The sequence below is a fragment of the Hyaena hyaena genome, unplaced genomic scaffold (genome assembly GCF_003009895.1).
Source record: "Hyaena hyaena isolate Hyena2069 unplaced genomic scaffold, ASM300989v1 scaffold_44, whole genome shotgun sequence".
NCBI classification, from domain to species: domain Eukaryota; kingdom Metazoa; phylum Chordata; class Mammalia; order Carnivora; family Hyaenidae; genus Hyaena; species Hyaena hyaena.
Window position 1 is genome coordinate 3,396,755 of NW_024080676.1, and position 26,230 is coordinate 3,422,984.

A 26,230-nucleotide genomic window follows, 5' to 3' on the forward strand; every position below is an offset into this window, starting at 1 on the left:
GTTGGGTCAGAGCTTATGAACATTTTTAAGGCTTTCGATACATATTATCAAATAGCTACCTGCCCTTCTCTCCAAGTTCCTACTTGTTTTAAATTCCCATGGAAAGTATTTAAGAGTACCTGTCTTTCCACAGCTGTAATAGTTGTCTGGGATTTCAATTTCATTCTATGTAAATCATACATACCCCTTTACAATTAAAATTGTTCCTTAAACTGAATATATGGTCACAATACAGACCTCTTGTGCAGTTAGTCAAATAACTAACAACTTAACCTGTATAAAGGGAGGGAACTAAGGAGACTGCGTTGTTTTATAGATGGTTTTAGAAATATCTTGAAGGTCTAGGGGCGCCTGGGTGGCTTAGTCGGTTGAGCGTCCGACTTTTGCTTAGGTCATGATCTCGCGGTTCGTGGGTTCGAGCCCCGCGTCGGGCTCTGTGCTGACTGCCAGCTCAGAGCCTGGAGCCTGTTTCAGTCTGTGACTCCCTCTCTCTCTGACCCTCCCCTGCTCACGCTGTCTCTCTCTCTCCCCTAGAAATAAATAAAAACATTAAAAAATTAAAAAAAAAAAAGAAATATCTTGAAGGTCTGTTACAAAGAGAGTGACTAGAGATAAGATAACCATAAAATCTTATCTAAGGTATATTGAAGTAGTCTTGTAATCGGAAACTAGGTTTACAAGCTAATTAAATTAGTAGAGGGGTATACAGTAAGAAAACACTTGAGGTATTCCTACCTTGGAAGAGCAGATATGCTGATTTCTGGTGTAAGATCTCTATGTACTACAGTATACAAAGGCATGCTAGGTTACATGAGGTACCACTGCACACCCCCTAGGATGGCTAAAATAAGAAAGGCAATAACAAGTGTTGGCAAAGATACGGAGAAATTGGAATACCCATACATCGCTGGTGAAACTTCCACTTTGGAAAGTACTTTGACAGTTTCTCAATAAGTTAAACACAGAATTACCATATTACCCAGAAATTCCACCCCTAGGTATATACTCAAGATAAATAAAACAATAATTCCACACACAAACTTGGACATGAATGTTTAAAGCAGTATATTCATAACCTCCAAAAAGTAGGAAAAGCCCAAATGTCTATCAACTGATGAATAAATAAAGTGCGGTATATTCATACAATGGGTTATTCATCCATGCTACAACAGGAACCTTGAAAACACGCTACATGAAAGAAGCCAGACACAAAAGGTCACACATTGTGTGATTCCATTTATATGAGATGTCCAGAGCAGGCAAATTTAGAGATAGAAAATAGATTAGTGACTGCTAGGAACCAGGAGGAGAGGGGAAATGGGAAGGGACTGCTAATGAGTATGGGCTTTCTCTTTAGGGTGATGAAATGCTCTGGAATTAGTGGTGATGGTTACAGAACTCTGAATATACTAAAAACCACTTACTTAATTGTATACTTTAAAAGGGTGACTTTTCAGTCACAGAAAGACAAATATATGACTTCACTTATATGAGGACTTTAATATACAAAACAGATGAACATAAGGGAAAGGAAGCAAAAATAATATAAAAACAGGGAGGGGGACAAAACACAAGAGACTTAAATATGGAGAACAAACAGAGGGTTGCTGGAGGGGTTGTGGGAGGGGGGATGGGCTAAATGGGTAAGGGGCATTAAGGAATCTATTCCTGAAATCATTGTTGCACTATATCACTATGTGCTAACTTGGATGTAAGTTAAGAAAATTAAAAAATAATGTAATAAAAAATAAAAGGGTCACTTTTCTGGTGATTATATTTGATGTAATTTTTTTTTTTTTTTTTTTTTTGGTAGGGCTATAGTGGTTTCATAGCACAGGGGCATGAGAATAAACAAGTGAATAAAGGAGTATAGGGACCAGATTCTGAGGACTCACAGGCTGTTGGAAGTAGATTAGATGTCGCCTACCCCATAATTTAGGATGAACTGTCACTTAAGTTTATTTCCCTTTAAGAAGCCCAAGCTGGAGATGCTAAATACTTTATAGTAGCTTTGTGCTATTTTGGTACAGGTTTCTTTGGAGGCAGGGTTGCTGAATTAAGCAACATCTGTGTATGGGAGTCTAGTAGGAACGATGTCATCTGCTTTCCAGCTTGCAGCTGTGCAGAATCTCCCTTGTACAGATGTACTCCCTCCTACGTTGGTAGTAACTGCTACAGGAACCTTGCCACTTTCCTCCAGGGAGGTAGGTTAGTTTCAGGTTACTCTGGAATGGGGCAAAATGATTAATCCATCAGAGATGGTGTTTACAATTAGCATTTTCTGCTCATGAAGTGGGATTTATTATATCTATGTATATGCTTTGTTAAAAGGCAGTTTTAGATTCAGATCATTAATATGTTGTGGAAAAAATATAAACTATCCCTCAGCTCTCTCTGCCTGGCTTTCAAGTCCCCGTAATGAGTTCCCATCTTTCTTATCTCATCACAGTGCCTATTTTGCCCATTCAATGTTTCTACTACAGTCATGTTAGGCTCCCCACCCTCTGGCTCCTGGCATCACCTCTACCCTCCCACCCATTCTGCTATGTTTAGCTCCAACCCCAGGAAAAGAACCCACGTTCTTTGATTTGAATGCTATTCTGCTATCTATGAAAGGCTTTTTACCCGTTTTTAAAACTCACCCACATAGATAAATAATCACGAGGTGATCACATGTCAGCTTCTGTGTGCTGCTGGAATTAGTACAACAAAGCTCTCAATCAGTTTTATTTCCCCTCACCACAATGGAAGAAAGGAAAAATGCAGAAATGAGTGGTAAGGTCATTTGCTAGTAAAAAAAAGGGGGGGGGGTGCTAGGAGTCCACATTCATTTTGAAAACTGACTAGAAAGAATCTCTCTCCCTACTCATGCTTGGGCAAAGTGTGTAGCCCAAAGGAGTAGGGAGGGGCCAGATGAAATCTATAGACAGCAGTTTTCTGTTCTGAACAGTCAGCTCCTCTCAAGTCCAGAGGGCATCTATTCCCAAGTTCATCCAGGGGACAGCAGGAACATGTTCCTTTTTATGTTGGGCCTATGTGTGCCTGAGAGCAGGTGGATGAAGATCTTGCAAAACTTCAGTCATGTATAACACAACCTGAAGGCCTAGAGGAAGGGCTCTTTGCATTCTTCCCAGCTTGAGAAATAGAGAACCTAATGTGTAACTTGGTGGTCTGCACAGTCCTAAGCAGAGAGCCAAGACAAAGATATTTTTATTGCTTTTCAAAAATCCCTTCTTTCATATACAAACATTCCTTCAGTTAGGTCCTCTGTTATCCTAAATGCTCTCCTCTGGTCACGAGTGGGTAAGTTACGGCCTATTCTGCCAAGAGAGTAGGCTCAGAACTTTCCATAGGGAAAATTTAAATCGGATTCTTCTTGATTCACTTGGCTTCTAGCTTGAGAACTCCAAGTACTAAGAGACACAGGACAAGGATGAGAGAGGCTGAACCTTTTTGAGAGTCTACTCCTTTGCTGAATGCTATTTTCAAGGGAAAAAAGAAGTCAAATGGTAGTTTCCAGTCTATTCTGGGTTGGCCTCTTGGAGGCTCTGGCTTCTGGGTAATGTCCACAAAGGTCACAACAGTTGTCAAAGGTACTTCTGTTACCTGTTGGGAATCCTGCAGGAAGAAAGTCCAGGACAGGTGAGTGCTTGGTACCCATTCATCTAGGTCTCTAACTTGACTGTTCTTACTACTTTTCCCTGGAAAAAAAAAAAAAAAAAGACCAAAACCAAATTGCCCTAAGCAAGATATACCTTCTTCTCATATTGGTGCTACATAGTTACTGTTCTATAATACACAAGGAAATGAATTTCTTTTTTTTTTTAATTTTTTTAATGTTTTTTTATTTATATCTGAGACAGAGAGAGACAGTGCAAGCAGGGGAGGGTCGGTGAGAGAGAGACACACAGAATCCGAAACAGGTTCCAGGCTCTGTCAGCACAGATCCTGACGCGGGGCTCGAACCCATGAACCGTGAGATCATGACCTGAGCCGAAACCGGATGCTTAACTGACTGAGCCACCCAGGCGCCCCAAGGAAATGAATTTCTTAGCAGCAGTCCATGACACCAGACCTGTGAACAGGTACACCTACCTAAAGTCTGAAAGACTGACTCTATAGTTTCCCCCAACTGGGGAGCTGGCTGATATCAGAGAGGCCAGATGGCAAAACCACTGCTGTTACGTGTTTAGCAGCTTCACCTTATCAAGTCCCAGAAAGCTCCAGGCTCTGAAGCAGAACACATGTAGAAGGAGTAGTGGCAATTCTATTCTATCTTCAGTTGCAAAAAGAAATGTGAAACTTCATGTTAAAACAAAGAAATACATAATGTATAAAAAGCCCATCAGAGTCACACTATCTCAGGGTCAGAAAGGATCCTCTAAACCACTCATCAATTCAAGTCAAATGAGACACATGCTCCCAGAAGGGACCTTGTCAAGTTGACTCAAGTATCTGATCTAATATATATAGCTTTTGGTAGATATGGTCATAGCCTGTTGACTGGAACATTGTTTATCTAAAAAGAGTTCCTTTTGTTCTAACTCTATACTTACCCATCAAACTTCTGATTATAATCTGATAATAAATATCTACTTTGTTGAACCAGAAAGGAGTATTTTCTCCACTTACCTTGGTTTACTCTGATGCTATAATACTCAGATATTATCTGCTGTGGTCTTTGGCAACAGTTAAGTACTAGCTCTGGGAACACAACTTGGCTTAGAATTAACCTTTCTAGGTACTTAAAAAATGGGTCTGGGGCCAGGGCTGTGGTAATCTTGCAGGTCATATTAACTCTTTAGAATCTTTTTCTTTAAATTTTTTTTTTTTATGTTTTATTTATTTCTAAGAGAGAGAGAGACAGCGTGAGCAGGGGAGGGTCAGAGAGGGAGTCACAGACTGAAACAGGCTCCAGGCTCTGAGCTGGCAGTCAGCACAGAGCCCGACGCGGGGCCCGAACCCACGAACTGCAAGATCATGACCTAAGTGAAAGTCGGACGCTTAACCGACTAAGCCACCCAGGCGCCCCTAGAATCTTTTTTTAAACAGTGAAGTTCATGAGGGACTTGACAAAGAAATAATGTAACTTCTGAGGCACTGAATGAGCCATATACATTCTGGAACAGAAAGGGAATCCCGATTCCAGCCAGGCATGGGAGACTGGCTGAAACTAACCAGACAAGGAAAATGGGGAAGATAGCATATAACATGGAGGCATGGATGAGGTAGGGATAGAAAGTGGCTACAGAATGATACCCCCCTCAGTGTGATCATGCAACTACTCCTTCCCCAGCTTGACAAGAGATTGGACAATTAAACAAGAGAAATTCTGGATTTAGGGACATTGGGCATAAAGAAGGGCAGAGTGATGTATGGAACTAAAAATAGGTTAATTTTTCTGTATAATGAAATCCCTTCCCTCATCTAGCTCCAAGATGTTGAGAGAGGGTCTTACATCCATACCTCTCAGCTAGGAATCAAAAGGCTTTTTTTTTTTTTTTTTTTTTTTAGAAAAGGACCATTCTAGCAACAAGACAAAACGATAACAGCATTTGGCAGTTCCATAACCCCAAAATCAACTGCACCTAACCCCTCTACCATGAAGGCCACCAGTCAGCAAATCTCACTCATGATGACCACAGAGCTTTCAATGAGCTTAACAGCTTAGTCTTATGTTGGACAGACAGCTAGAGATTGCCAGATGTGCGGGGGAAGCTTCTCACATTAAAGAGAAAAACTGTACGTGGGGTGCCTGGGTGGTTCAGTTGGTTGAGTGTCCGACTTTGGCTCTGGTCATGATCTCGTGGTTCATGAGTTCAAGCCCTGTGTCGGGGTCTGTGCTGATGGCTCAGAGCCTGGTGCCTGGTTCAGATTTTGTGTCCTCCTCTCTCTCTATCCCTCCCCTGCTCGCACGTTTTCTCTCTCTCAAAATAAACAAACATTAAAGAGAAAAATTGTACCAAATGAGTAGAATAAACAAACTCAGCAGAAACAGACAAGATGAAGATGAAAACTTGTTATGATCTTTATTTTTAATTTTATTTTTTAAAAAGTTTTATGTAAGTAGTGTCTATAGCCCAACGTGGGGCTTGAATTCATGATCCTGAGGATCAAGAGTCACAAGCTCTTCCGACTAAGACAGCCAGGTGCCCCAGATTTTTAAATGTATGTAAGAAAAGGATATTATGAAACAGAAAATAAGAGCTCCTAGACATTAAAAATGTGAGAGCCAAAAAAATCAGTAAAAAGGTTATTGAGGAACTCTTCTAGAAAGAGTAAAAAAGTAAAGAGATAATATGAAAGAAAAAAAAATTAGAGAACCAATCTAGTGACCCTGTAACAGATTAACAGGAGTTATAAAAAGAGAGAGTAGATGGGGCGCCTGGGTGGCTTAGTCGGTTAAGCGTCCGACTTTCGCTTGGGTCATGATCTCGCAGTTCGTGGGTTCGAGCCCCGCGTCGGGCTCTGTGCTGGCTGCCAGCTCAGAGCCTGGAGCCTGTTTCAGTCTGTGACTCCCTCTCTCTCTGATCCTCCCCTGCTCACGCTGTCTCTCTCTCTCTCTCCTAGAAATAAATAAAACATTTAAAAAAAAAAAAAAGAGAGAGTAAATAGTTGGGGTGTGATTATTTAAAAAATAGTAATAATTCAAAATTTTTAGACTTTTCAGAGTAAAGAAAAAAAAACCCCAAAATCGTTTGGTATAATGAAAAATCAATGAAGAAAAAAAAAACCTATCCAAAGCATAATATAGAAGCTTCAGACTACTAGGAGCAAAAAGATCTTAAAATGGCTTCTTAACAGTACTGGAAACTAGAAGACAACGGAAGAATGTCATCAAATTGTGAGTGAAAATCTACAATGCCTGGTCAGATGACCAACCATAATTGATATGATAATGATGATGATGGTTGAATAAAGCTATCCTTAGACATGTGAACTAAAGGAAAACTGTACATGTGTGAGGTTATGAGATTTTGAGCTCCACAAATCGAGAGTAAACCAAGAAGGAAAAAGTAGTGTCTAGTAAACAGTGAATCTTAGCATAAGAAGCAAGAGGAATTCTAGGATGACAGGAAAGGAAAATTCCAGAACAACTGCTGGGCAGTAACTAGTTTACACTACTTCAGGCAATAGAGGTGGCCATGAGGAAAACACATAGGAAAAAATAGAACTGGTAACATCACATGACAAGTTCAACTGTTTAGAAAACGGCATTGAGAGAAATTTTACAGAGATGTTGGAGAGCGTGAGACGTTTTAGCCTTTAGCTCAAAGAAAACTAAGGCAATGAAATATGAGGTAATAATTTCAGAATGAATAAAAAATTTTACAAAAATTTAATGAGCTGGCTCAGAATATATAATCATAATTATGAGACACTGAGTACTGATTTAATAAAGTATTTTATTTTTAGAGAAATATAGTCTTTTTAAATGTTTTTTTAATGTTTATTTTTGAGGGGGAGAGTACACATGGGGGATGCGCAGAGAGACAGAGGGAGAGCAAGGATCCAGAGCAGGCTCTGTGCTGACAGTAGTAGAGAGCCTGATGTGGAGCTCAAACTCATGAGCCATGGTATCATGACCTGAGCCAAAGTTAGTTGCTTAACTGACTGAGCCACCCAGGTGCCCTCTATTTGCATATTAAAAGTTATGTACAAGCAAAATTAGAGAATTCACTGTTTATTAAATGTGTAGCAAGAACACTGGGGAAAAAACAATCCTCAAAGTCTAGTCACCTCATTTCTCTTATCAAAACAAACAAAACACACAGAGCCAAGTCAGCACATTTCTTTTACTGTGGATCCAGTTCTGTTAGGTATGGTTGATTTATTTCTGCCTTAAACTATCACATTTTATAATGTTTATTTCAGAAATTACCATCAAATATTCTGTTTTAACACTTTAAGGTTTAGGGGCTTTATTTGTTTCATTCCAGCTTACAGTGAACAAAATCCTTTGTCCCCAAATAAGATTTATTTTGTAACAACACGAAAAAGTTTGGATTATGTTTTGTTTGGCTTTGGTAATAAGAAGTACACCTGATATATTGATACATTATTATATCTTTATAATCACAAATTTTAAATCATTATGTTAATTCCCTATGTCAAATCATTACAAATGGAAAGAAACTATCATTAGAAGAAGAGCTAAGGATACCATTGCTTAGATTTATGTTTTTGTAGCTACACGTTTCATCAACTAGAACTATGAACTAGAACAAATTCATCTTTGCTCAAGTGTGCAACTTATATCTGAGCTCTGAGAACTCTTTATTCTACATACAAGAACCTTGTCAGAAACATGTATTGCAAATATTTCCCCTTAATCAGTGGTTTTTATTTTCATTTTTCCTGCATCTTTTTAATGTTTTGTGGTATAATTTGTATACAATAAAATGTACACATCTTGTCTTCAGTTCAATGAGTTTTCACAACTGCATATGCTATATAGCCCACATCCAAAACAAGATCTGCAATATATCCATCGTTACAGAGGGGTCCCTTGTGCCTCTTTCCAGTCTGTCTCCCAGAAGCAACCACTTTCTGACTTTTATCACTAAAGATTATTTTTGCCTGTTCTTATACTTTGTACAAATGAAATCTTAAAATATTATTTTTGTGTGTGTTTAGATACTTTCATTCAAGACAAGTGTTTTTGAGATACATCTGTATACTGTTTTGTATACAGGTAATTCATTGTTTTATTGTAGGAATTCCATTGTGTGAATATACCACAATTTGCCCATTCTCCTGATGATGGATATTTGGATTGTTTACAGTTTTGTGCTATTATGAAGGCTGCTATGAACAATCTTTATAGGTCTTGTTTTGGACATATGTTTCAATTTCCTTGGGTAAATACCAAGGAGTAAAATTGCTGGGTCACAGGGAAGATGAATATATAAAAGACTAAATGGTTGTACCATTTTCATCCCCATTAGCAACGTATGAAAACTGAGATTTCATGTTATCAGTCTTTTTGATTTTAGTTATTTTAGTAAATATTTTTAATTTCCTTGTGAGTGGTATTTCATGGTTATAATTTGTATATCCCTAATGACTTTGAGCACCTTTCCAAGTTTATTGGCCATTTGTTTATTTCCTTTTGTGTAGTATCTGTTTAATTTTTCCATTTTTAGTTAATTTAATTTATTTTAGTCCTTGCATTATTTATTTGTAGGCATTCTTTTTAGCTTTTGGGTATTAATCTTTTGTCAGATAATGCATTGAAAAGTATTTTCTACCAAACTATAGCGTGCATTTTCATTTTCATAGAGGTGTCTTTTGATTAGCAGTTATTTTAAAGTTTGAAAAAGACTTATTTATCAAATTTTTAGTTTTATGGTTTGATTTTTGTTTCTTTTTTTTTTTTTTAATGTTTTATTTATTTCTAGGAGAGAGAGAGAGAGACAGCGTGAGCAGAGGAGGGTCAGAGAGAAAGGAAGTCACAGACTGAAACAGGCTCCAGGCTCCGAGCTGGCAGTCAGCACAGAGCCCGATGCGGGGCTCGAACCCACGAACCGCGAGATCATGACCTAAGCGAAAGTCGGACACTTAACCGACTAAGCCACCCAGGCGCCCCTAATTTTTGTTTCTTATTCAAGAAGAAATACTTGCCTACTTTAAATTTGCAAAAATATCCTCCTACGTTTCCTTTAAAAGTTTTATGACTCTGGGTTTCATATATAGGTTTGTGATGCGAGGATAAGTACTTTTTGTATATGGAGTCAATTCATTTTTTCCCCTATGTTTATTCAGTAGTTCCAGTTTTATCCAGTTGTTGCAGTACCAACTATTTTTTAACAAGTCCTTTTCTCACTGAATTGATTTGATTTGTGGATATATTTCTGGACTCTATTTTGTCTAACTGGTCTATTCGTCTATAAATTTTTTTTTAAATGTTTATTTATTTTTGAAGGAGAGAGAGACATAGACAGAGACAGAGTATGAGCAGGGGAGCGGCAGAGAGAGGGGGAGACACAGAATCCTTAGTAGCCAAAGGCTCTGAGCTGACAGCTCAGAGCCTGATATGGGGCTCAAACTCACCAACTGCGAGATCATGACCTGAGCCCAAGTTGGACATTCAACTAACTGAGCCACCCAGGAGCCTCTGTTTGTCAGTACCATACTACTGAGATTTAGAGTATATCCTGAAATCAAGAGTTAAGTCCTCCAACTTTGTTCTTCTTTTTCAAAATTGTTTTGGTTATTCTAAGTCCTTTGCATTTTAATATAAATTTTAAAATGAAGTTGTCCATTTCCACAAAAATGCCTGCCAGGATTTTTTGGGATTTCCATTCATTCTGTTAGATCTATTTGGGAACAGATATCTTAATGTTGAGTCATCTTCTCCATGCACATGGTATATGGCTTCATTTATTAGGTCTCCTGAAATTTCTCCCTATAATGTTTTACAGTGAATAGGTCTTTTGCTCTTTGGCTAAATTGGTTCATAAGTATTTTATATTTTTCATGTTACTGTAAATGAAACTGAATAAATTCATCTTTAAAATAACATCTAGTTATTTCTAGGTGTTTTCCTAGTGACTTTAAGAAAGTTTAATTACTACAAAAGCAGTAAATTATATTATAAAAGGTTAAGACTATTAGTTAGTAAAAAGGAGAAACAAAAATACTCTATTTCCATTTTGAAGAATATCAGTCCTATACATACAGACATCCATATATATGTTTTTAACCATGTGAAATCATATTGTTCAGGCTGCTTAGAAATCTACTTAAAAAAAAAAAAAAGAACCTCTATCTTTTCCTGTTAATATTTCTTTCTAAAAGGTAGTCTATACTCAAGTTTCCCAACTATTCCAAAATTAGATTTACAGTTGTTTGTCCAAATCAGAATCCAATGCAAAAAAATAAGTTGTATGTGATTATTTTATTCATGAGTCTCTTTTAATCTAACACAATAAGATATGGTGATTTCTATTATGATGATTAGAACTTATTTAACTACAAAGCATATTATAAAGGCCCATGTAAAGGTAATTTTTCCTCATATAAGTACATGATCTTTAATAAGTTAGCTGGTATCTGATATTAACACTATGACTTTAGGAGAACTAATTATTTAAATAAAGTGAAATTAAGGAGAATAATAATTTCTAAAAAATAATTGTGTACAATATTATGCTAGATAATGTACATGTTAGTTCTCCATATTTTTAAGGGCCAAACATATATTTGAGGGAGAAGCCAATGAAAAATTTTAAACTCCCTCAGTATTTTAAAGATGGCAATGAAATTATCAAGATTTTCAAATGAGTCAAGGAGAATGAATATGTTAGAGAATAAATGTGGTTCAACATTATGAATCAGGGAGACATCTCAAGTGGTTATACATTTGAACATATGGAAAAATAAGCATAACTTTCAAAAGTTCTTTAAAAAAAAAAAAAGGTAGAAAGAAAACACCCTGTCAATGAAGTAAGGTTTGTCTATAAAGACTGTTAAGAACTATACTAGGAGGTCAAGTACTTTTATAGTCTTATCATTCATTAAGAGATAGAGGCAAATGGTGGTTGACTGATCCTTGAAAAATAAAGACTTTGGTGACAGAAACTTTACAGACTGTAACAGTGATCCAAAGGTGGTGATATTTTCTAAGATCTCAATAGGTAAGAGAAATACCAATCCAGCCACTTCCTAGCCCTTTCCTTTATAGCAATTGTTTCTAAAATCAAGTAGATTTCATTTTGTTTAGTGTTCTTTCCTAGTCTAGGTCTTAGCTTGGCTTCAAGAAATCAATAAACCCTTTAAAACTATATAAAAAATATTGCATGTCTATGCACTTTTCTAGTAAGTGAATAGCTTTCAACAGATTCTTAGTGTGGGTCCCTAAGATTAAAACCCACTACAACAGATTGGGACCTAGATTGGCAGTTATTCTAGCATATGCTATTTGAGATACAAAACACTGCCAACTTTCAGTTATAATGAATAGAAGGAATTAGTAAATAAAACAACATAATTAGCTTTAAAATGTAGTCAGAGATGTATTTTCTAAAAGTGATTTTCAAATTGCAAACTGTGACTCATTAGTGTCCAGCATTAAAAAAAAAAACCAGAATAAACTACAATAGAATAGACAATATCACATTGTGTGTTGCATAAAAATGTTTTATAAAACTTTCATTTCACTTTTATGTATGTGTGTGCCATAAGGTAGGTTGTATTGTAAAATATATAGAAACTAGTAATTTCAGTTGCTTCTGTGGAAGGGAGCAAGTTTCTCAAGTCAGCCCTAAAGGTGAAAATTTTTATATAGTCACAATTACCTTTGTAAATCCTTTAAATCCTCCTAAGTAAATGCATATGATATAGTATATCCTGTACCACCTCTCAGTAAGTTCAGCAGAGTTAATTTTTGTTCCATGATTAGAATAGATACTGTCTTCAGTTATACATGAATGAAGCACAGCTGAAATTTTCAATTGTCAACCAATTAGGCCAGTTAGATGTGACTGACTGCAAAGTGTGATTTTGTAGAGGGGGCAAACTAATCCAAAAAGCCAACTTCTACTTAATACTAGAAAAATGATAATGATTAAAACATCTACATAAGTGAGAGGCCCTGGGTGGCTTCCAGGCCTAAGAAAACCAGAGATTCAGAGAAAAAGGAATAGTCTTATGGTTATCTTCCCCAACTTGCATATAAAGACAGTTTAGAAAAACAAAACAATATATTCAGTGCAGGATCTGTAACAGATTAAATGAAGCTTACAGAAATAGTGTTATGCTATTCAGTAATACAGAGAAAAAATGGAGTACTTTCACTAACAGTTTCTGGTAACTTGAGTTTTAACCCCATTTACAGGCATAGGGAGCTAAGATACTCAACCCTGTTGTAAGAAGGAGCTAAAGATATTTTACTTCTGACCGACATGCAGTCTCCAGCTTCTTTCTTTTCTGGGATATAAATGCAATGACATAGAGGTAATAATTTCAGTTAGTTTTAATTTTCGTTAAAAGTTAAAGTTCATTAAAAGTTAAACTGGCATGCCAATTTATATGTGAATCAGTTAACCAGGACTTAATCATTTCTGTTTTTGTAATTCTAAAGCTAAGGATTACATACTAAAACCAAGGCAGATGTTAAAGCTGTCTTAACACACATCATAAATAATAGGTATATGTTTACTACACTAAAATTATTTATTTTAATGGAATGCAATCAACTAAGAATTGATGACTGCAAACTAGCCACAGAAGTATCTTTAACCAATCAATAGGCTTACAGACTCTGATAAGTGTGTGACTGTCATACTGAATGCAGACTTATGGAAAATGTTTTCTGTGGTTAAATCAACTGGTATAATAAATCAACGTGATAATTTTTTTAAAAGTTGATTTATTTACTTTGAGAGAGACAGAGACAGCATGAGTGGGGGGACGGTGTCAAAGAGAGAGGAGACAGAATCCTAAGCAGGGTCCTTACTGCCAGCACAGAACCCAACACGGGGCTTGAACTCACGAAACCATGAGATCATGACCCGAGCTGAAACCAAGAGCTGGATGCTTAACCAAATGAGCCACCCAGACGCCCCACACTGGTATGATAATGAAAAAGAAATTAGCCTATAATATAGTCTGGGTTCAGGAAATTAAAAAAGAAAAGAAAATGGGGAAAAAGAGATAGACTGTATTTATCATGACAACATGCTAATTTCAATAATCAGGCAGGGAGGATTGACTTGAAAGTTATATCAGCTTTCCCTAACCAAATGCTGGCTGGTAGCATAAACTGGCTCTCAATGTTAAAAAGTCATCTGTTTCTCATACAGATGGTAAGATTATCCACGCATTTCAAGGCTCAGCAGTACTTTATGAGCCATAACTTACCTTTATGGACTGGCACTGGTATAGGAATCGGGCTCCTGACACATGAGCTTGTGGGTTGGACTGGAGGCCTATATATGCCCACAATACCTGGATCTCCAAGGAAACTGGTATGACACAGCAGGGAGTACAATGCATAGCCTGTAGAAGGGTAAAGAAACATCTGCTTGAATTGCTGATGGTTGCCTATAGTCAGTTACCATGCATTATGTAGCCATTGTTTCTTAAACAATATACATAACAGAGAAGGTAATAGGACTTAGAGAAAGAACATAAAAGTTCACAATAGACCATACTATTGTCCTTGATCTTAAAAAAATTAATATTCTAAAATGGAAATGACTAATACAGAGATTAATAAGATGTGAACCCACGTACAAGGACTATAAGAAGTGCTCAGTAGTGGTGCATAGTCAGTGCTGTGGAATGCCAGAAGAAACAGCCATTTCTGGTTGAGCATGGCTTTACAGGACTGGGATGAGTAATGTGTGACTGGTAGAAATGGTGTTGAGAGGAAAATTCAGGTAGAAAGATGGCATATAAAAGGGTGTGTGGAACTAGAACAGCACATGATGCCATGGAGGGATATTCACTGATCAATTTGAATAATAGTTACAGTTGTCTTCTTTGTGCCAGGCATGATGGAGGCACTGGCCTTGAGCAGACCACTTGACTAAAGCAAAGGATTTGTACACAGAAGCAATGAAAGGGTAAGGAAGACATTTCCGATTTAGATTATGAAATCCAACCAAGAAGTCTGACTCCAGGAAGATTAATTCCAAGAGGTAAGAAGGACTGAAGGAAGTGAGGACATCAATCAGGTTATTATAACTTAGCAGACACCAGGCACTATCATCATATATGCCTTGTGCTTTCCTAGCTTCATACCTTTTTCTAGTAAGGCTCAGACACTGGCAATAATAGTATGTCAATTAGGGGGGAGACAGACCATATTTAAGCTTATTTTATTCAGGAATTAGCACTATTTCCCAAAGTGACTGTATCATTTGCAGTCCCATCAATGATGTCTCAGGGTTCCAGTTTCTACACATCCTTGCCAACACTCATTAGTGTCTGTCTTTTAAGAATAGCCATCCTAATGGGTGTGAAGTGGTATCTCATTGTGATTATGCATTTTCTTTTCTTTTTAATTTTTTTTTAATGTTTTATTTATTTCTAGGAGAGAGAGAGAGACAGCATGAGCAGGGGAGGGTCAGAGAGAGAGGGAGTCACAGACTGAAACTGGCTCCAGGCTCTGAGCTGGCAGTCAGCACAGAGCCTGACGCGGGGCTCGAACCCACGAACCGCGAGATCATGACCTGAGCGAAAGTTGGACTCTTAACTGACTAAGCCACCCAGGCGCCCCGATTATGTATTTTCTTAATGGCTAACAATGTTGAGCCTTTCATGTGTTTGTCTCAATATTTTTATATTTTTATTTTTTAATTTATTTTTATTTTTTTTAATTAAAAAAAATTTTTTTAATGTTTTATTTATTTCTGAGAGACAGAGACAGCATGAGCGGGGGAGGGTCAGAGAGAGACGGAGACGCAGAATCTGAAACAGGCTCCAGGCTCTGAGCTGGCAGTCAGCACAGAGCCCGATGCGGGGCTCAAACCCATGAACCATGAGATCATGACCTGAGCCAAAGTTGGATGCTTAACTGGCTGAGCCACCCAGGCGCACCCCCCCCTTTTTTTTAATGTTAGGAAATAAAAATAATAAAGAGTAGTTCCAGTATAATCTCAACCTTGTCTCTAACCATCTTCTTCCTGTTCTCAGCCACAATCACCCCAAACCACACTTCCTCTGTAGGGCTATGTGGGAGATTAATGAGAACTTAGCTTGACTTCTCAGTTGCCCAAAGCCTGGATCAAGTACACATGTTTACTTATCACCCCAAGTTTTCTTAAAAGGAAAGAAGTATATAAGGAATAAAGTCATAATAGTGTTGCAGAAGAGAAAAGGGAACTTTCAAAATAATCTCTAAAGAGAAAGGCTTTTCAAAGTCTGAACCAAAACTCAAAGGTTACATAAAGAAAATTAATTGGTATCTTTCACAGTATAAAAAAATACCAGAAACAAAGTCAAAAGAAAAATGACAAACTGGGAAAAAATATCTGCAAATCATACCAAAAGAGTTCACTTCTCAAATTTGCAAAGATTTCCTGTAAGTCATAACACAGTAGCTCAATAAAAATGGGCAAGCAATATAAATAGATATAGTGAATAAAACACAAATTGTTCAACCACATTTCAAAATACTCAACGTTACTTACAGTGAGAGAAAAATAAAACTACACTGAGATACTAATTTTCTCTTATGAAAAAAGATTAAAAATTTTCATGACACAGTATTAAAGAGGGTTGGGAAAAAAAAGCAGTGTCACAGATGAATGATGGGACTGTAAATTCGTGCAACCTGTATGGGGAATAAATTGATAACATTTATTAAAAATGTAAATGCATATACCTTTGATCTAGCAATTCTACTCTAGAAGTTAACATATAGCTTTATTCTCTTATGTATGAAATGATGCCTGAGCCAGGCAACAAAATGCTGCATTGTATCTAAGAGCAAAGACTGAAAACAACCTGAATGTCTACCAAAAAATCTGGATGATTATGGTTCATCCATGTAATACAATATCATGCAGTCATATGTGTGAAGAATGAGGAAGCACATTATGTACTAATATGGAACACACTCTAAGATCAAGTGAAAAAGCATAGACACTGTGTAAAACAGTGTCTGTGATGTTATATCATATGGATAAAAAAAGCACAAGAGTATATACTTGTGTGAACATGCAGTATCTCTGGAAGGAAAGAAACAGGTAATTTCAGTTGCTTCTGTGGAAGGGAAGAGCTGTTTGCGACATAGATTTTTATTCTGTATCTTTTGGCTTTTGAGCCAAGTGGATGTATTACTTATACAGAAAAATAAAATTTTAATACATATATTTTAATATTTATTATTTTTCTTTTTTTTTTTTAGAGAGAGAGAGAGAGAGAGACAGCATGAGCGGGTAAGGGGTGGGGAGGAGAGAGACAGAGACAGAGACAGAGACAGAGAGACGCAAAATCTGAAGCAGGCTCCAGAATCAGCTGTCAGCAGAGAGCTTGATGTGGGGCTCAAACTCACAGACCGTGAGATCATGCCCTGAGCTGAAGTCGGACACTTTACTGACTGAGCCATCAGGGGCCCCAACAATTTAAAATTTTAAAAGAAAATTAAAGGTATAGCTGAGACTAAAGTGTGGAGACAGGGGGTTAGGCAAAAGACGAAGAATACAGAATATCATAGCAGATTTACTTATTTCACCTGAGCTGGAGTCCAGAAACACACTTGCTGGCACTGATCTAGTGGGCCACCAAGAAAAGTCAAAACAGAAACAGGTAAGTGAGTTTCCTTTTAGGGAAGGCGGTGTAGGGGTTTTCACTCTTCATTGAATACCATTATATATATGGTTTGAATTTTTAACCTATTAATAATGTATTTTTTATTAAATATAAATATGTAAACTTTTATAACAGAAAGAAAATACAATTGCAACCTTGAAGAATCTGTGTTGATCAAACATTCAAGAATATAAGAGAATATTTCAAATAAGATATTTTCACTTACTATAAGTAAGGTTGATTTTGAACCATAGAACAATCTCTAGATTTTCTATCTTCAAATTTTTTTTCAAGTGAGGAAAGTAAGTTGGAAAAACCTAACCTGAAATAATAACTTCAAATGGGCATGATTTCTTGTAGTCTTCCTTTTATGACAACCACATTATCTTCCTTCTATGAGAATCACATCATCTATGGAAACAGGGCTGGTTTTAATTTTAATATCCATAATTTACAAACAAAAGAGGAAAGTGAGTTTCTGTGAGAATGTATATTTCTCTCCTTACTGAAACACTGCAGTTCCTGCTGAGAATCCTCGTCCACTCTCTCTTCTGGGCTGGGTCAGCGTTACCAAAGATGGCGACATGTTCTGGGTTAGTGTTTCCATGAAGAGTTTGATAAATTTCCTGCTGTAAGTGGCTGCAGTCCACGTTTTTTGGCCTGAAATGAAACACCATGGAGGCTGGAGTTCAACACTAACATATTAATCCAAACATTAAAAATAATATTATAGGGGCGCCTGGGTGGCTCAGTCAGTTAAGTGTCTGACTTCAGCTCAGGTCATGATCTCATGGTTCATGGGTTCAAGCCCTCCATCAGGCTCTGTACTGACAGCTCAGAGCCTGGAGCCTGTTTTGGATTCCCTGTCTGCCTCGTTCTCTGTCCCTCCCGGCTTGCACTGTCTCTCAAAAATAAATAAATGTTAAATTTTTTTTTTAATATTATAAAATAAATTGGAGGAAATAATCCTTATTGGTAGGTATAAGAGACTGTCAGAAAAGTCTTAGCAATATTAATATTATTTAGATTATAAAACTACTCCTAACTAGCATTGTCGTTCAAAATATAAAAGTTGTCTTTATCAACATATTCCCTACAGACAGAGACAAAATTGTGGGAAATGATGTGGAAGCAAAGAATTACCTGAGCCTGCATCCAGATATTGCATTAACTCCAAATTGTACTTCATGTTTCTTAACAGAGCAAATTCCATCACCCTGGCTCTGCAGAAGGGTCATCTGAGGTGGAAAGTGATGGTCAAGGAGAGTATAACAGAAGGAAAAGAAAGCAGACTGGAAAACTTATGCTCTTATTATTATTTTTTACTAATATCATAACACTGTTCAAGTTACAAATTTGTTCTTTCCTAGTAATTAAAAAACACAGAAACAATTACTGTTTTCTTCCAAATGGCTAACCACACACCAGTATATAAGTATTTCATTAAAACAAACACCTTCAGCCTTTGGTAGCAACAACTTAGAGAACATAATGGATTAATGGTTTGGTAAAGGAAGTCCTGAATACCTAAAAAAATCAGGGGACCTCAGAATTGGAAAACTCAAAAGATCAACAGCTGCAGCTTTTCTCATTAGGCTGCAACAGGCTACTCAAGTTCCAAAAAGGATACAGGGTGACTTTTATCACCAGTTAGGGCCAAAAGTGGCTTCCCAACAATATAGCCAGGATTCCCACTTCTAGGACCAGTAAGAGGTACAGCTGTGCTCTGTTGAAAAGCCTGCAAAAAGAGTGAAGAAAAGAAAGCCTGCTTTCCTGTGTGGCTCCACACCTTTTTTTACGGCAATGCAGTAAGTTAGTAGCACTGAACAATCTGGCTCCCTTATGCAGTGGAGCATTTTGCAGAAATTTGTACTCCCAACAGCTTTTACTTTTCATTCACTAAAATAGGCCCTGAGTGATCTGCATATTGAAATTCACTAGATGCTACTTCTACCAAGGATTACAACCAAGGATCTACCAACCTGTTTCTTAAAAACTACGATCAATTGAGGAATTTGAACATAATTTAGAAATATCTTTTAATTAATATCAATGTTCCAGAGATAAACTGTGAGAGACATGAGACTTGGTTGATCACGAGGGAAGAGATGACAAGCAACCAGACCCCGCTGGGTTCAAAAGAAAGAAGTAAGAGTAGAAGAAAGCCAAAAGATGGTGATCCAGATTGGAAAATTAGACTAAATGAGAAATGAATAAAAGGTGAATGTCATCAGATTATAATTTGACATGTTCATAAATACACACAGGCAAAATATCATTATAAGCACATAAATAGTGCAGAAATATAAAAGAGTAAAAGTAAAAAACAAACAAAAACTTGCTGAATGCCCAGATATATGAGCAAAGCTAGTTAAAGAATTTCTGTGGGAGGCTGGCTGAATTTATGATTCAAAGTGATGATTTAAAAAGAGTTTGGATTTGAGACTAAAGTCCTGCTTCACTGGAGGCCAGATAGAGAATGGGAAAAAATTTACTGAATAAATGTTGTCGAATCTCTATCACTTGTAATGAAATTATGGAATAGCAAATGTTGAGGCCTCAGTTGACAGACTGAACTAGGCCTTCATATTTGTAATCTATTTTGCATGCATCAGAGAAGCACAGGAACTATTTCTAACCCAGTATTTCTTGCCCTCTCAATCCTCTCTAGAAGAAGGGCGCTAACCCTGAAGTGAATGACGAAGTGCTGCTGTAAGGAAGTGTCTGGCTCCACAGTCAGGTTGGTTTGTCCAAAAGTGACAGAGACTTTCTGGATTCCAAAAGTCCCATTGGTCTCTATCTCATAGATGACCTGAAATTCAAAAATAAAATCAATTAATGAAATTTATCTATTTATTCATTTAGTCATCTATTTAGACAGTGCATGTGTGAGAAGGGGAGGGGCAGAGGGAGAGGAAATCTCAAGCAGGCTCCATACCTAGTGTGGAGCCTGATGCAGGGTTCAATCTCATGACTGTGAGATCATGATCTGAGCCAAGAATTGATTGCTTAACCAACTGAGCCACCCAGGTACCCCTAAAAATTATTTAATGGGCCAATTATACAGAAGATTTTCTATCTTTTAAGAGTTTTATTGTAACTGAATGAGTGTACAGTATAGTGAATATAGTTAACAATAGTGTATTATTATATTTGAATGTTGCTAAGAGAGTAGATCTTACAAGTTCTCACTGCAGGAAAAAAATGTTTAACTGTGGTAATGAATATCCATTAAACTTACTGTGGTAATCATTTCACTATATGTGTGTGTATGAAATTATCATGCTTATATCTAAATATATATATATAAATTATCATGCTGTGGACCTAAAACCAATACAATGTAATATATGAAATTATCATTTGGTGTACCTAAAAGAAATAACTGAATGAGGGAAACTAAACAAGTAATCTTAAAAATACCAAACACAAATACCATGAAAAGATAAAGTAGACATCATCTTATACCCACACATGCAAAAAGATACTGGATCTTTGAAAGGGTTTGAAAGTTCTTTGAAAGAGTTCAGAAGAGAAGTAAGTTTATGGTAAGGATCGAAAGGGAAGAAAAAGGAGTTTTGATTGTATGCAGAGAAGATAAGTAGAGAGGGGAGCATGGAATGGACACCTGGTTTACTTGACTCTGCCAATGTCTGAGGATGAATGAAGATAGTAGCTGGATATGGAAGTTGTAAACAATTGAAGGTAATCTTAGATTTCTGAGCAGGCTTTAAAGTGATGCTTAAGATAATTCTTCCTTCTTCACCTTGATTAAAAAGGGAGAATAGAGGAAAAGAAGTTGACTCCTCTATTTCAGATTTTCAGATGATACTAGTTTTTGTCAGGAGAAGAAAATGCGGTACAAAATATAATAAACCGCAAATGGGAAAAGATAGAAAAGTAGAAGTAATCTTAGTCTTTTGGGTGTGCAATATAGGAGAAAGGCAGCAATGGAAACTGAAACATGGTAGGAGGGAGGTGATGGGCTCAGTTTCTGACATGTTAAGTTCTATGCACAAAAATTCCTGTGGGGTTGGTCTAGTACTTAATGGAAGATGAGGCACCTCTGGTAATGTTGATCAATGACCAAGGAACAGTCTAGAATCTGAGATCAGCGTCCTTACCTGGGAAACCACATTCTGACAAGTGTTTCCAGACAAGAGAGGAGAACCAGCCTGTGAGACAAGGGTTACGGGAACCTGGAACTAGCAAAGGAAAGAAGTAAATCAACTGAAAATGAAAGCAGTATTTTCTCTTCTAGCTACACATTACCCTGAAATGAATATTTTTTCATTTTTGATTACCATCATCCTCTCTCTTTCCCATTGCCAGCCCACAACTTAAGATAAAAAATAATTTTAAGTCAGCCTCATTTCTCAAAACATATTTCTTAGGTCATTAATTTTACTAGATATAAAATAAAGGTCCCACGGTCAAATAAATTTTAGAAATACTATACCCAATACTCTCCTCTTAAAGAGTACCAGGGCCCTTTAGCACATTAAAGACTCCAAGACGATCACTCTAAATATAATGTTTAACTTTACTTAACCCAATGTTTCCCAAGCTTATCTAACACCTTATGAATTTTTATTTCATGTGATGCTTATTAATAATAAATGACATACATGGGAAAATGTTTTAGGTTCACACCTAACAGTTTGATATATGACACATAGATTTGCTTTCACAATTACAATCTAGACTGAAATCTCCTCAGATACAAATGGACCAAATAGTGTCCTTCTTTTTCCATGATAAACAATGTCGTACCTTCATATTCTGCAGATCAGTCATACCTCTTGGAACCTAGAATAAGAGAACAGCAAGAACCTGAGTGTGCATAGACCTCAGAGAAAATCTCCAGTTGCTTATGGTTTCACATGTGGGAAGGAAAAATGAATATATTAAAATGATCCTTCTCTTCCACCTGACTCTTCTTTATACTAAAATGCTATGAGTAAAGCTGAGAGGAGGTTGGACTGTGACACACCTGCTCTGAGCAAAGCTCTACCGAACAGCAAAAGCAAGAGGTTTTGGTGAAATAGTGCAAGGTCATCCCTTCCCCCCTCGCAAGCCAATTCCATTAGCCAGGAGGGTAGAATCTCTTATCTTGGGTGTACGTCCTCAATTCTTCCATCTTTCTTAAGATGATAGGGTTTCTGGGCCCTCTGCCTTTTTTGTAGCTCTCAGGCATTCTGACTTTCAGTTCAGTGCTTCTTCCACAGCCCAATAGTGGGAAGCATGTTGACTTGGAGGGAAGGGACATCACCTTTAAGACTGTGAAGTTATAGTAAGAGGCAGCATTGAGGGTTGGGTCCAAGGTGCAGCTATTTGTCAGGTTCTTGAAGAAACGAGCACAGGTTGTACTTTTACTCTCCAGGAAACCTAAGAACACAAAGAATTAAGGGAGTGATAAAAGAGAAAGCCAATTTTATCTTTATTTAAAACAACTTTTTTGAACTTTTTAAAACCAATTGCTAAGAAATCCTATTTTATTTTATTAAAAAAATTTTTTTAATGTTTATTTCTGAGAGAGAGAAACAGAGCATAAGTGGGACAGGGGCAGAGAGAGAGGGAGACAGAGTCTGAAGCAGGCTCCAGGCTCTAATCTGTCAGCACAAAGCCTGACGCAGGGCCTGAACCCATGAACCATGAGATCATGACCTGAGCCGAAGCCGGATGCTTAACCAACTGACTGAGCCACCCAGGTGCCTCTAAGAAAGGCCTATTTTAAATTGAACAAAAGGTTGGCACTTTTGTTTTGAACTCACCTGCAGGATTGCTCTCGGCACAGAGCCCCCCAGCACCAACTCCGGCGGGCTGCCTTAGCAAGCTGATTATAGACCACTTGGGGAAATATGTCAAAATGGGGTCTCCAGCCTGAATAAAGTACAGTATAAATTTATCCACAGTGAGATTGGACTGAACTCCACCAGAAAAGAAAAAGTAGAAACAAAAATTAACTCAATGGCTTGTTAATATGGACAATACTACCTTCTAAAAGAGTTGACAGTGGTTTACCTAGTTGCAGCAGGGTACCTCAAAGATACCCGGTCAACTGTCAGCTATGAGGGAAAACCATACCAAGCAGTCCCATCCCTATCCCCAGGCTCACCTTGTAAAAAGGTGGTGGCGACTGGGTTTGGAATGTTGAAGTGAATGATTCGCCTCCAAACTCTGTAGCCAAGGCCTGGAAGTTGGTTGCATTGACCTTTTGGAGCTTCTGGAAATAGTTTAATTTTGCTAGAATTTTTTTTTAAAGGAAAAGGGGTTTAGATAAAAGAAAAACGTTTATTTTAAAATATATGGCATGCCACTCTCCACAATAGCTAAAACATGGAAAGAGCCTAAGTGTCCATCAACAGATGAATGGATCAAGAAGATGTGGTTTATCTATACCATGGAATACTACATGGCAATGAGAAACAATGACATCTGGCCATGTGTAGCAACATGGATGGACCTTGAGGGTGTTATGCTGAGCGAAATAAGTCAGGCAGAGAAGGACAAATACCATATGTTTGCACGTATAGGAGGATTAGGAGGAACTTGACGGAGGAACAAGGGGGAGAAGAAGGGCGGAAATGGTGGGGGAAAGGGAGAGAGGCAAACCATGAGAGACTCTTGAATGCTGACAAAAACTGAGGACTGATGGATGTGGGGGGGAGGGGGGGATGGGCATGGAGGAGGGCACTTTGGGGATGAGCACTGAGTGTTATGTAGAAACTAATTTGACAATAAACTATTTGTAAAAAAAAAAAAAATAAAAAAAAAAAAAAAATAAAATATATGGCATGCCAGGTAACTACTTTAAAACATATTCTTATTGGGGCATAATATATACACAGTAAAGTACGCAAATGCACTCACCTTAAGTGTAAACTCAAATGATTTTTTACATAATTATATACTTTTATTTCTACTACTCAGATTAAGTTCTAGAACATTTTCCCTGAAGGCTCCCAATCAAAAACACTCCACTTTCAAAGACAACAATTCTGATTTTTACCGCCTTCTATTTTATGTATAATCTGTTAATGGTATTATTGCTTTACTCTTAACATCTAAGGTAAGAATATGGCCAATGAATGCCAGTCAGTTCCATGTCCTTAACGCCAGGAATGTGAGTGATTAGCAGATGGCAATGAAAACAGGAGGCTCAATAATGTTCACATTTGCCCCATACCAGCGGAATTTCTAGCACAGCAAAATGGTACTGTTTCTGTCAGAACATGGCAAAACTGGAGACAACATTCCGTTTGTCCTTTCTGTGTCTTCTAAACTTCAACTGACCAATCCTAATAATGTTTCCATCTCTCAGGTATATGGATTTATGTTTCCTTCCTTCCACTTCAGAATTTCTACATTTAAAATTTCAGACACTCCAAAGTGGTCTATTCTGTAACGATTCTCTAACTTATATTAAAGCAATATGTAAATCTATCCAAGTTCCTGTAGCCATCTCCTTATGTCTAATAGGGATGACTGAAATTAAAGCTTTGTATTTTGCATTTTCTGATCCGCAGCCAATAGGGCATAAGAAATTGCAAACGTTCACTAATAAGAAAAAGAGAGGGAGCAGGCAGAGAGGTAGAAGAGGGCAGATGATGGAAATTCAACAGAAAAAAAAAGTTAAAAAAAAATTCCAGACACAAAGGCAACTTTCAACAAATGTTAGGCAACAAGAATGGCCAACACATCTACTCACAGTTGTTCACATGGACACAAAACTGTCTTATGCCACCTGCATCCGTGAAAACTCTTGAAGGATATGGGGAATTACTCCTGAAGATAAGAGAGTTGTCCACACACATCCAACTCGAAGACCTGAGAGGAAATAGGATGAAGAAAAGATACATTTAGAAGCGGAGGGTTTGGTGCAAAGAACGTGCCCCATGTCAATGCCTAAGAGAGGCCTTCTTGGGCATCCATGGGACAACCCAAAGATCCTATTCTATCGGACAGCCCTGCTCTAGACAGTCCGAGGAGGAACTTCACTCCTGGGAAAAACCAAAGTAATTCCACGTATAGAAGTGGATGTGGGGATGGAAAGCAGGAAGAATAATTCCTCCTACTTCCAAATATGACATTACAGTAAGACCCTACAGGGTCTCAATCTCCTTTAGGATTCAAACGGCACACGGCAGCTCACCTCACGCTGCCCGGAAGGCAGAAGGAGAAAACTGTCCTCGGATGGAGAAGATAGCAGTCCCTGTCGCAGCAGCAGTTTATGTCACAGGTGCCAGGAGTCAAGTCACAGACACAGACCGGTAAGACTATGAAGGTAAAGCAGAGGGAATGGGATGAGGAGTCCCAAACTTTTAAGCGCGAATTCCCATCTTCCACAGCCCCACTCTTCACTTAGTGGCAATACACTTTTTTCACAGAAGTTTAGATCTAAGTCAGTGGTTTTCCATCCCCACATCTCCTCTCCTCACCTGGGAAGAGGTCTACGGTCCCATTCTCAGGTGCAGAGGGGGTCACGACCGCAGGACCCACCGTAGAGATCCCAGGCACAGGCCAGGGAGTTTCAGACCCCTCCGAGGAGGACTGAAGGGTCCCTCCAGGCGACCCTGGCCCCACGTCCGAAGGGGTGGGCGTAGCCCCTGCCGGGGAGGAAGGCTGAAGCCAGACGCTCTCGGGAACCATCAGGAAGAACACCTGCAGTATCACTAGCTGCGAGGTGCACATGGGGAAGTCAAGACCCCCGCGAGTTTACAGTAGGTTTCAGCGGTCGGGAGACGAGCCGCTAGAAGGTGGTGGGAGGAGTCTCGTCGCGTCTGACGTCATCCTCATGTACCTGCTCATTGGCTCAAGGCTGTGGCCGAGAGCTCTTCAGCCAATAGAAAGCGGCGTTGTTACAGCTCTTTTCAACATCTTTTAGTGTGCGTCCTCCTCCTTAGGCCTGGCAGCGCACCGCCTCCGTCGCTTGGTAACCGCCAAACTCTCGGAGGAGCCCTTGCCC

General features: G+C 38.0%; 1 protein-coding gene across 1 annotated transcript; it reads right to left on the reverse strand.

The window, feature by feature from the left end:
- Positions 1–1,786: 1,786 nt before the first annotated feature.
- On the reverse strand, positions 1,787–26,026 carry TCTN3 (tectonic family member 3). Its single transcript, XM_039230273.1, has 14 exons — positions 25,704–26,026; positions 25,418–25,541; positions 24,974–25,092; positions 23,381–23,508; positions 23,037–23,145; positions 22,535–22,650; positions 22,036–22,071; positions 21,387–21,467; positions 19,949–20,074; positions 18,893–19,000; positions 18,406–18,500; positions 17,769–17,922; positions 13,864–14,001; positions 1,787–3,618 (listed from the first exon to the last, which is right to left on the reverse strand). The coding sequence occupies exons 1-14, from the start codon at positions 25,954–25,956 to the stop codon at positions 3,382–3,384; spliced, it is 1,824 nt and encodes a 607-aa protein (XP_039086204.1). The 5' UTR covers positions 25,957–26,026; the 3' UTR covers positions 1,787–3,381.
- Between the last annotated feature and the right edge of the window lie 204 nt (positions 26,027–26,230).

Coding starts and splice junctions, on each gene's coding strand:
- TCTN3 (XM_039230273.1), bottom strand. CDS start 25,956: ATGTGCACCTCGCAGCTAGTGATACTGCAGGTGTTCTTCCTGATGGTT. Junction 25,093..25,417: donor TGCCTTCCGGGCAGCGTGAG/GTGAGCTGCCGT, acceptor ATTTCCTCTCAG/GTCTTCGAGTTGGATGTGTG. Junction 23,509..24,973: donor TTGTGTCCATGTGAACAACT/GTGAGTAGATGT, acceptor AAAAAATTCTAG/CAAAATTAAACTATTTCCAG.